This window comes from Taudactylus pleione, unplaced genomic scaffold (genome assembly GCF_031769625.1).
Source record: "Taudactylus pleione unplaced genomic scaffold, aTauple2 ptg000061l, whole genome shotgun sequence".
Classification (NCBI taxonomy): Eukaryota; Metazoa; Chordata; class Amphibia; order Anura; family Myobatrachidae; genus Taudactylus; species Taudactylus pleione.
Genome location: NW_028284463.1, coordinates 15,895,976 through 15,908,154, shown reverse-complemented (window position 1 = coordinate 15,908,154; position 12,179 = coordinate 15,895,976). Strand labels below are relative to the sequence as shown.

The window sequence follows — 12,179 nt, the reverse complement described above, 5'->3', positions numbered from 1 at the left end:
GCCAAGCCGGAGCTGCCAGTATTACTGTTCCGCCTTCCTTCTTGAATTTCCTGAGAACTCTTGGAAGGAGAGAAATCGGAGGAAAGGGATTCGCAAGCTTGAAGTCCCATCTTGCTGCCAGTCCACAAAGGCTGCTAATGGGTCTCTGGACGTGGACCCTTACCTGGGGACCTTGTGGTTGTGACATGATGCCATGAGATCTATCTCTGGGAGACCCTATTTGTTTACCAGGAGCTGAATCCCTCCCAGATGGAGAAACCACTCATCTGGCGTGTATGCCCTGGCGACTTAGTAAGTCTGCTTTCCAATTGAGTACTCCCGGTATAAATATTGCAGAGAGGGCAGGAAGATGACGTTCTGCCCAAATCAGAACCTTTGTCACGTCTTTCATGGCTGCGTAACTTTTTGTTCCTCCCTGATGATTGAGGTAGGCCAATGTAGTCGCATTGTCGGACTGAATCTGGACCGGCCTGCCCTGGAGCAGGTCCTGTGCCATGATAAGTGCCTTGTACACTGCTCGCAGTTCCAGAATGTTTATTGGCAGAAGACTTTCCTGATTTGTCCATCTTCCCTGAAAGGTGTGATGACCTGTCACTGCCCCCCCATTCACGAAGACTGGCCTCTCTGGTGAAACGCACCCAATTTGGAATCCAGAATGGGCGCCCTTTGGGCCTGATTCAGAGCCGTTCGCTAGATGCGATCGTTCACACGGTGTATGCAAATTGTGTAGGCAGTGCTATCACACTGCAATGCATTAGGACGCCCAGTATTTCTTAGAGAGCGATCACATAGTGTATGCAGACACCCACCAGCCTATTTAAAGACGCCCACTTGTGCACGTCATGTCCAGGAAGTGTATGCAACCATCGGCACATCGGATGCTATCGCAGCGCTTGAGGTTGACCATACCCTGCCGCAAGCACTGCGAGCACTTCAGTGTAAAAACAAGCCAGGTAACATGTACTATGATGCTGTCTTATAATTTTACACACCTCTAAAACGCTGTTGAGATGCTCAGACACGCCTGAGTTTGCACCTCCACTCCCCCGTTTTTAATGGCCAGCCCGTTACCACCTACAAACGGCTTCCCCTATCACTCACTCTGCTGGGCTGTCTATGTGCAGCGAGTGCATGCATTTTCAACTTTTGCTAAGGTATGCGCATGCGCACAATGCATACACACTGCATACCAATCGGCAGCAGCGAGAGTATGCATCTTAGCGAGCGGGTCTGAATCAGGCCCTTTTTGTTCAGATGATCCTCTCAGCCACCACAGGAGAGAGTGACGAACTTCTTGAGTGAGAATGATCCTCTGAGACTTTATTAGATGATACGGGCCGTTCCACTTGGAGAGAATCAACTTTGCAGAGGCCTGGAATGGAACTGAGCATACCCTACCATGTCGAAGGTGGACACCATTGATCCCAGGACCTGCATTGCTAATAGAATGGATACCCTTCGCTTGCGTATTCGTAATGACAGCGCCACAATCTTGTCCTCTGGCAAAAACACCATTTGTGCCAGAGAATCCAGCAACGCTACCAGATGTACCATCTGCTGTGTTGGAGAAAGTGATGATTTCTTCCAATTGATTATCCAGCCATGCCTTTGGAGGTAGGCTATGGTCAGTTGAAGATGGCTTTGTAAAACAACCAGAGTCTGTGCCAATATCAGAAGTTTGTCCAGATATGGCAGAAATCTGACTCCTGAGATAGGCAGTAATGACTGCCATAATTTTGGTAAATACCCGGGGAGCCGTAGCTAGGCCAAAAGGAGCCTGACTTGGTAATGCTGCTGGACAGCAAACCATAAAAAAAATGTTGGTGGGATGATATAATAGGAACATGCAGATATGCATCCTGAATGTTCAGAGAAACCATGTAATCCCCTGGCTCCATTGCCAAAATAATTGACCAGTTTCCATACGAAACTTGGGTACATGGATAAGCCTGTTGAGGGATTTTAGATTTAGTATAGGGCGATAAGACCCATTCGGTTTCTGAACCAGAAACAGATTGGAATAATAATCCCTTCCCTGTTGAGACACAGGAACCGGGATTATTACCCCCGCCTGCAGCAGGGAATGAATGGCTTCCTGAAAGGCCAAAGGCCTTGACCGCATGTGCTGGAGGATCTGTGCAAAAGAACTTCTGGGGAGGATGCCTCCTGAAAGCGAGGGCATACCCCTGAGAGATCACTTCTCGGACCCAGGCATCTGTTGTTGATTGATGGCAATAACCCGCAAACTGAAGTCGGCCTCCCACCCTGGGAGCCCCCAGGAGGAGGCCTACCCCATCAGGTCGAAGGTTTGTCGTCCAGTTTAGAAACTTGACATCTTGCCGGGCCAGACCTTAGTTTGTCGCCTTGTTGTCTTGCGAAAACTAGTCGACCTTGAGGAAGACTGTTCCCTAGCTCGTCCCTGAGGACCGAAAAGAAAACTGCCTAGCCTTTATAGTCGCCGTAGAAGGCAGACCTGCTGATTTTGAAGCCGCCAGAGTAGCTATAATTTTATCTAACTCTGCTCCAAAAAGTACCTTTCCATAGACAGGTGAGACTTCCGGCGCCATCTTTGATCCTGTATCAGCTTTCCAGGATCTTAACCAAAGGGCCCAGCGTGCCACTATTGAAGCTGCTGATGCTTTAGAAGCTAAAATTCCAGCATCTACTGCAGCTCCTCCCAGATAGGAAGCCACTTCCCATATGTGGGAGATATACATCATCTGTTCTCTGGTAGCATTTGGTATAGAGTCTTCCAATGTCCCCATCCATTCTTCAACAGCTTTGGCTACCCAGGCTCCAGCCATAGCTGGATGGGTAACAGCTCCAGATAATGAAAATATTGCCTTAAGACACGCTACAATTTTTTTATCTGTGGAATCCTTCAGAGAAGATGCTGACGGAATAGGCAATGTAGCATTCCTGATTAAATGAGTTACATGAGTATCCACAGTAGGAAGTACCTCCCGCTTAGTACATACAGAAGCTGGGAAAGGGTACAACAATGTTTTTCTTTTATTCCCATAAAAATGTTTATCCAGGTTACCCCATGCCTCTTCCATAAGCTCAGTGAGCTGTTCAGATACAGGAAACTCCATCTTGACCACCTTCCGGTGGTGATTAAACATTGGAGCCTTCTTACTATGAGCTGGTTCATCATTCTGAATATCTAGGATTGATTTAACCGCCCTTACCAAAGAAGGAACATCCACTGTGGACCTATGGTCCTCCTCCCCCCGAACTAGACCCTGGGCATCATCTGATTTCTCTGGTAATGTGTCTGAATTCATATTTTGAGCAGACTAATAAAAAGATAACTTGCGCTTAGGCGCCTTAGTAACTACCGGTCTGCTTTCAACATTAGATGGAGCCATACTCTGACTAGAATGGCCATAAACATCTTTCCAGGAAGGATGCATAGGAGATGCAAACATAGCATACTGTGTACACCCCATCCAAGGAGGCATTGTGGGAGCAGCCATACGATCCACAAGCTGCTTCATTACCTGGGACAAAGAGGTTACCCAAGATGGCTCTTGTTCAGGGACAGGTAAACTGGACTTTTGAGGTGGCTCTTTATAAACAGACAACACACAAACCATCCTTAATGCCGTGAGGGGACACACATACCATACATGATTTACATGCAACCAGCACAGGGGGCTCACGCTCCTGTTTCCCTTTATCTTTAGGCATGTTAATAAAAGGTAATAAATGCTATGTGACAGACTTCACAAAATCTCCAATGAATGAAGTACTCAAAGAAAAACCTCCACCCCAAAGGATGGGGGAAAAAAAAATAGTGATAGTTATAATTGACAAACAGAAATAAAAGTGTGCCAACAGCAGCTAGCAAACAGTCAAATACAATGCATATGTAATATAAATCAAATACACAAACACCAGGAATGGTAGGATATACAGCCTTATTCCAAAATGGAATAAATTAATTTTTGTCCTCAAAATTCTACATACAATACCCCATAATGACAACGTGTAAAACACTTTTTGAGATTATTGCAAATTTAATTTAAAAAAAAAACCCTAAGAAATCACATGTACATAAGTATTCACAACCTTTGCTCAATACTTTGTTGATGCACCTTTGATAGCAATTACAGCCTCAAGTCTTTTGGAATATGATGCCACAAGCTTGGCACACCTATCTTTGGGCAGTTTCGCCCATTCCTCTTTGCAGCACCTCTCAAGCTCCATCGGGTTAGATGGGAAGTGTCGGTGCACAGCCATTTTCAGATCTCTCCAGAGATGTTCAATCTGATTCAAGTCTGGGCTCTGGCTGGGCCACTCAAGGACATTCACAGAGTTGTCCTGAAGCCACTCCTTTGATATCTTGGCTGTGTGCTTAGGGTCGTTGTCCTGCGGAAAGACAAACAGTCGCCCCAGTCTGAGGTCAAGAGCAGGTTTTCATCCAGGATGAATCTGTACATTGCAGCATTCATCTTTCCCTCTATCCCGACTAGTCTCCCAGTTCCTGTGAAGTGCTGTGAATACTTTCCGGATGCACTGTAGAGCCCTGTATACCAAGGCGCACTGATAGTGGACCGTGAGCGTCTCATATACACGTGGAGGGCAGGCGGAACAACCCAGAGGTAGGGACTGTGTCTGGGCCGGGGGGAGCACCTACCTCCCCTAAGCTGTGTTAACCAGCCAGATACGCTGGCCTCGTGGCAGCAGAAGCATCTGCTGCCGATCCTCGGCGTCAGATAAGGCCCTGGTGGTGCGAGGACGTGGACAATCCTGGGCCCTGACCGCAGCGGCTAGTGGTGTCTTGTACACCAGATTCAAGGACTGCCGCGTGCAATTCCCTGTAAGTGAGGAATCGCCTTACCTGACATCTCCGCGCATCCGGGTTGCAGCAAGCTCAGCCGTGGCCCGCCGAAATCACCAGCCCAGTTAAAGGTGTTGCGGCCCGGCGGAGGTAGATTGAATTAAGACGCATGTACTGCGACTGACACTTAGTACTGCCAACCCCAAAAACAAACTAAAAGCTTAGGACTGCCTGAGCAGTCCCGTTACAAAGGTGTGTCTTGATCCTGCTGCACCAAACAAACTGAAAGCCTATGACTAGGGGCGGGTTATATATGGAGGAGGACCCAAGGCATCCTGGGAGCTGAAGCTTTAACTGTTTGGCGCCTGGATATCTCCAACCATAATATCCCTCTTGGCATCCTTGTGGATCCCTATGGACCCTGAAGAAATAATACAAAATTATGGATAACAACACTAAACACAAATAGTCAAATGAAATCTTTATTATGACAATTTAGTTTTATTTTAAAAAATATATATATTTTTTTTTGAAGCAGCAAAATCCACAATCAGAAGCAGCACTCAGAGCTTACTCCTAAAGAAGAGCAAAAGAAGTGTTATACACACACTCTCCTACCCCATGTCCTTACTCTGTTATGTGCCTCTGGAGATAAGGTCATTATCCTCCTGATCACACACAAGTGCTACAATCACAATATACAAATCATACATTCAAGTATGTATATAGTATAAAAGTTTGGCACACAGTTTGCAAGTTGTATGAGGAATAGCAATTGGTAGCTGTAATTTCCACATCTAAAAAGGAAATCGAGGATAATAAAACAATTTTTACTTTTGACTCAACTTGTTCACGAAACCCCTTCCATTCCTGCCCCCAAGTCACAGAAACTATCAATTCCGGCAATTTAGCCCATAGAATTCAACATTACATCTAATGCAGTTCTGAGTGTCAACAGAAGTTTGAAGTACTATGGGGGAATCAAATAAAAATAAAAGTGCTGTCCTAAATAAAGTGCTGCCATGTGCAAATCCAATAGCCCAATCACATGTAATAGTGTGTGTAAAGGTATGTGCTTTCTATAGATGGGAAAGGGTGAGCCAGCTTCTGAGAGAGACGAGACAATACAATATCACCTGGCTCTGCAGATAGATTGCAGAGCATGCCAGGTATTGTAATGCAGGTTTCTGCGATACCCTCAGCAGGGCATGTTTTCATAAACTCCTGCACAGACGAACATATCAAAGTAAAAATTAGTAGAAATCCAATCACATAAGAAAACACTTCGATCAGGATAATGTGCCAAACATGTTCAGATTATATGGCTTAATCGTCTATTTGATCAAAGGCTGATGTCTGAGATGAACATGGCCCAGCCTTGTTCAAGGACTGCTCACAACTCAGTACTAAGAGTGGCCAAACAGGGAGATCAAGAAATTCTGGACAGTATATAACCTTCCAGGTACTCAAACAAGACATTTCATTTTTTTTCCAACACCAATGCAATTAAGATATAACAAAAGCAAAGAAAAGCCATTCTTTTTGTGCAAGACCACCCCAAAACTTTGTAAAAAAGGAAATAACAGTTTCAGTGTATTACATGTTAAAAGCTTAAAACACAAACAAAAGGCGAGTAAGAAATAATGTACCAGTAGTTCTCATTTCTCTTCCAGTTTTAGTAAAACAGTGGCAGAATGGGATGATCTGCAAACATTTAATCAAGGGATATCTGCAATTGATGGAATCCAGCTGTTCTTGAACTACTATTCCCAGCATGCATGGCTACTAGCACTCTGCCAGAAGGGTAGTAAGGGCATTGCCCTTAACAAAAATGAACTCAACGTATTGCCAATAGTACACAGAACAGGCCATTGCTTCCAGGTTAACAAATGTGCCAACTACCAATGAACTAATGGGGGTGCTCTGCAAAGCACTACCCTAAGTGTTGAATATGTGAGCTATACGAAGGTGGCTGTCACCATGGGGAGAGTGTGACACAGGTATCTTAAGGGATCTTCTTAGGACAAAGCAACAGAAATTAAATCAGAGAGTGTGATTCTGCCACGAACACTTGGCTGAGCCATCTTCATACTGAATCCAGCTTGTGCACTACAGGTGCCGATTAGTTCGTGTACCTCTGATCAGAGCAGCAGTTAATAGGTCCAAAAAGCAGCTGAAGAGGAAACATTAGTCATATTTTAACGACGAGTTGGGATCAGAAAAGATCTGGTACAGGCCATAACCCAGCTCATCAACTTCCTCCTCAGTCAGACAAGAAAATAAGTTGAGTTTGTTGTTAAAATAACAGGGGAGGACTCCTGTACCCAAGAATCCAATGAGCACCTCTATAACTTGCAGGAATCGATCAGCAATAGCAGCCTCTGTCCAATCAGATGACTCATTACTGACGTGTAGGAAGACGTGTCTCAATTGAGTGGGAGATAGTCGGCCAAGACCGGGGCGCTTTAGGCAAATACTCTTAATAATTTGGAGGCACTTCAGCCTGACTCCAGCATCGGCACTGTCCAGTTCCTGCAGCCGGCCGATCTCCTCACGGTAGAAGCTTTGCTGCCAGAGATTTTCGGCAGGAGCCATTGAGTGGGAGAAGGCCAGAAGGACTACATCTTTCGTGGCAGCCATTGGGAGAATGCTGATGGTCAGTTGGAAATCCTGGTGAACCACCTCCAGTTTAAGGTCATCAGTAGCAACTACTGGTCGTATGGTGCACTCTAGCACGGTTCCTATGGCTGGCCAGTTGATGGAACCTACGATTGTCTTGTGTAGAGTCTCCAAAACTGTCCTAGTGGAGAGGTAACCTCCCAGCATGAACCTGTCCCATGGACTGCTCCCCCGGGCTGTGAACTCCAAATTAACTCGTTTAATCATCCAAAACTGGGGGTCATTAAGTATAGTATCTTGTCCTGGTACAAATGTCCACAAATCTGGTTCCAGGACCAGTGGGAGCAACAAACAAGCATGGTCCAAAGAGGCAACGGGGAGACTATTGCCCAGGGAACTCCCTAACTGCATGGCAGAGAAAGGCATCTCTGGATGCTTAGTCTTCAGAAAACCCTGCAGTTCAGTCAGGATGTCCAGCACCAGTTGTTTCACCAATTGTGTCCTTGGTTCCGGCATTGTGGCATCCTTTGTGTAATAGTCCAGAAGTATCTCCTGTAAGGTGAAGCACATAGGGGTCTTCACATCAATGGGTGGCGTGACTGGCTCAGTCGGAACCTCCTCTGTAAGCAGAAATGTTGCAAACCGTTAGAAATAGGATTCAGAAAAGCTTTGCTCCAGGGAAAATTACATCAGCTATTATAATAATTTAGATTTAAGCCCCTCCTGGTTAATTCTATTCAAATACAAGACCGTATCCCACGGTCTAAAAAAACCATGCATTTAGTGCATTCCCATTAACTTAAGGTACAATGCGGACCTGTTGCTGGCCAGCTGGGCTCTGGGGCTGGTAACGCGGCACTGAGATCAGCACGGTTGGCTTTCCGCACTAATAATGGGGAGGCCTTCATCAGGACTGCCTCCTTCCAGCTTTCTTCTATGGACTTCTGCTCTTCCTTCTCCTCTACATCTTTCTCATCAGGAGGGGTTGCTGCCCGGTCAATAAGCTGCAGACAATAGAAAACAGGATGACACGTGGGTCCTACAGAACAAGCTGTGACACTCAGCATCAATGCCTACAATGTACAGCTCCACCAGAGGGCACTTTATCCCAGTATTCTGCATTATCAGACTCCTCTGATATGGCATGAATGGCCATAATGTTCAAGGTTGCCCATGGATACCTCTAGTGTTCATTCCAGCACCCTGCACCTGACACAACCCGTGCAGTTCCCCTTTTCTGCCCGGAGTGTCGCTCACTGCTCTGGTGCGTCTAGCACACACTGGTCTGTATCTCAGCTTTTTTTCCCCATCATCAGCTGAGTGTGCTAGAAGCACCAGAGCAGAAAGCGACACACCAGGAAGGAAAGAGGAACTGCACGGGTTGTGTCAGGTGAGGTGCTATAATGAACACTAACGCTGCATACACACAAGATTTTTTGAACGATTATCGTTAAACGATATAGTTTAACGATCATCGAAATCGTTCACTTTGAGTCAAACGATGAATGATTATCGTTCATGCGCGTTCACGTTTGTAGTTTAGTCAGACTTGTCAACTCAACGATTTTCATTAAGGGAATATGCAAAAATCGTTTGTAGTTCAAAAAAATCGTTCATTACAATTTTAAAAAATCTGACAGATAATCTGACAGAAAATCGTTCAGAAAATCGTTGGTAACAAAATCGTTGTATGTGTATGCACCTTAAGGCAGAGGTTCCCAAATGCGGTCCTCAAGGCTCCCCAATAGTTCAGGTTTTAGAGACATACACGGTTGAGAATAGGTGGCTTAATTAGTACCTCAGTCAATTTGATTTAACCACCTGAGCTCATCCATAGATCGCTCTAAAACCTGAACTGTTGGGGAGCCTGGAGGACCGCATTTGGGAACCTCTGCACTAAGGGGTATATTTACTAAAGTGAGTTTTTAGAAGTGGAGTTGTTGCCCATAGCAACCAATCAGATTCTAGCCATTATCTTCTAGTAGGTGCTAGTTAAATGTTAAGTAGAATCTGATTGCTTGCTATGGGCAACATCTCCATTTCTAAAAACTCTCACTTTAGTAAATATACTACTAAGGGTATAAATTCACTATGTAACTTAGAGTTCTATATGTCGGTCGTAAATGTACACCGTTCTGTGGGCTTATTCCCTAAGGATGTAACTGAACAATAGCGGACAGCAGACCAATAGGGCTGCCAAACCAGCTAAGAGATTCAGAATTCCAGGAGAATCCAAGACAGTAATACATGCAGGTGCCAAGGAAGCACAGTTACAGGACTCGGAACAGTGCTGCGAAGGAAGAGAGCAAAGTTTTATCTACCCCTGATGTGATCTACATTGCTGGCGAGGACTGAAAACACTGCAAAAGTACAACCAGGCCGACTCTCACCCGTTTCACAGCCAAAGTAGCAATGCCCAACATGGCAGCTCCTCCCACGCCAAGTACCAGCCTGGCATTAGCCAACAAGAAATCCACCATGCTACCAATCCCATCCTCGTTCTTCTTGCCCTTCTTCTGAAGCTGCATTTCCGCCATCACACTGCACAGGATGGGAGAAAAAAAAAAAAAGAAGAAGATGATCAGGGTTACTGCTCAGAGCTAATATAATATAATATATATATATATATATACATACATACACACATACATACACACAGAAACACTTCCCTTCTGCAAGTATTTATTCTGTGTTTTATGTAGCAACAAAATACACATGTAAAAACAAAACAAAACAACTATGTAGCAAGGTTAAGATGTTAATCATGTATCTACACATCAATAGCTGTTAACTATTATTTATGTAATTACATAATTAAGATGTTATATGTTTCTACACATCAATAGCTGCCCAAGTCCAAATATTAAAGGGTTTTATCAATTGTTTATTAATATTCTTAGTCTACATGAATCTATTTACACTACACAGAAAGCTAATGAATGTCTCTTCCCTATGACACTGGCCAATGAACTCCATCCCACACTTATATACTGTACAGTGCTGTGGATTACACTGTTTTAGGAGGGGTGTGATATGTATTACCGCAGGCCGCCGGTTCAAATCCCGACAGCGGCTGCCCGACAAAGGAGGAAATCCCGATCGTCCTAAAGGTAAGTATTAACTAATCTAATTCTACCCGCTAACCCTCCTTTAGGGTGCCAAACCCTAACCTCCCCCCCCTGTGCCTAAACCTAACCCCCATTCCCCGCTCCCTAAACCTAAGTCCCCCGGGTGGGTGCCTAACCCTAACCTCCCCCCGGGGGTGCCTAACCCTCCCTCCCCCAAGCCCTAACCTCCCGGGGGGGTGCCTAACCCTAAGTCCACCCCTGGGAACCCTAAACCTAACCCTCCCCTCCACCACGGCTGTCCGCTGCGGCCCCCGGCATCCGCTCGGTCGGGATACCGGGCGCCGGTCTCCCAACGTCGGTCAAATTACAGGCGTCTAGATTTAGACGCCTGTCATTCGTCCCTAGTCGGGATTAGTGTATGGAAGCCGGTGGTCGGCATTTAGACCGTCCGCTTCCGGACTACATCCCTTTAGGAGAAACGAAAGTAACCCCCAATGTATCATAGGGAAGCCAAGTCGGGAATGCACGTTAGCTGCTACATATCCCAGTGACCCCAATGCTACAAAGCCCAGATAGACCAGTGGGGCTGCACGAACATATATACAGGAACACGTTATACATCACTGTGACATGTAACAGAGATATGTGCATTACCAGTGGTCTCGATTAGTGTAATTATAAGGTAGAGCGTGTATATGTGTGTAAAAAAAAATAGCCAGATAGACATGAAGGGTGAGCCATAAGGAGAGTGGGGCGTTGATGGATATATACACACACCGAGGCTTCTCAGCATATACATAGAAATAACAACAATAATGACCCCCCTTTCAGTATACGCTTCTATGAGCGATCTACATAATAACAGTGCTTTAAAGGACACCATAAGCTCAAACAATGGAACCCTAAATAACAGACAATTACGAGCACTGCTGGTAATAATACAGTCATGGGTCAAAAAGGCTTCTCCTGGACACCAAACACAAGACATCGCATAAGAATTATAACAATACTACACTGGAGGAGAAAACACACCTTGCCCCGAGAGCTAGCAATCTAAAATATATATATATATATATATATATATATATATATATATATATATACACATACACACACATACATACATACATACATACACACACACACACATGACTTTGGAGGGGACTCTCCAGCCACTGTGGGACCACAAGTCACAGCAAGGGAGTCTCAGGGCATGGCGGGACTTGTCGTTCCCTGGCTGCATGACCCGAGGGTATTTGCGATACCCCCCACGACGTGCGCGGCTCCCGCACCCCGGCATCCCCCCCGTCCCTGAGGGCCCCGGCTCTCACCGACTGCTGCGCCCGCGGCCTGAGCGGTCCGCCCTGCGAGCAATGTCCGGGTGCCCGCACGCAGCAGTACTCGCTGGCCAATCACACGCCTCCATAAACCCTGTCAACCAATCGCCGCTCTCACAGTGAGCCCCCGGCGAATCAGGGAAGAAGTGGGGGAGGGCAGCCAGTCACAAGGGAAGGGAGGAGGGACAATCACAGTGAGGGCATGGGAGGAACAGCCAATCATACGCCCCCAACTCTTAAAAATAGATGAAGGCGAAAGAAACATGCGTAGAGCGTCTTAAAATAGAACTTCCAAGAGCCAATCAGGGCGATCCCTGCATACGACGTCATCGCCTTGCAATATCTGGGCGGGGCTACCCAGATTAACCC

The 12,179-nt window shown here is 45.8% G+C and overlaps 1 protein-coding gene across 1 annotated transcript; it reads right to left on the bottom strand.

Moving 5' to 3' along the window:
* Nucleotides 1-5,238: 5,238 nt before the first annotated feature.
* On the bottom strand, nucleotides 5,239-11,994 carry MIEF2 (mitochondrial elongation factor 2). The gene is made up of 4 exons (XM_088464799.1): nucleotides 11,805-11,994; nucleotides 9,796-9,946; nucleotides 8,223-8,409; nucleotides 5,239-8,025 (listed from the first exon to the last, which is right to left on the bottom strand). The coding sequence occupies exons 1-4, from the start codon at nucleotides 11,897-11,899 to the stop codon at nucleotides 6,974-6,976; spliced, it is 1,485 nt and encodes a 494-aa protein (XP_088320925.1). The 5' UTR covers nucleotides 11,900-11,994; the 3' UTR covers nucleotides 5,239-6,973.
* Between the last annotated feature and the right edge of the window lie 185 nt (nucleotides 11,995-12,179).

Coding starts and splice junctions, on each gene's coding strand:
- MIEF2 (XM_088464799.1), bottom strand. CDS start 11,899: ATGGAGGCGTGTGATTGGCCAGCGAGTACTGCTGCGTGCGGGCACCCG. Junction 9,947..11,804: donor GGCCGCGGGCGCAGCAGTCG/GTGAGAGCCGGG, acceptor CATCCTGTGCAG/TGTGATGGCGGAAATGCAGC. Junction 8,410..9,795: donor CTACTTTGGCTGTGAAACGG/GTGAGAGTCGGC, acceptor TATTGTCTGCAG/CTTATTGACCGGGCAGCAAC.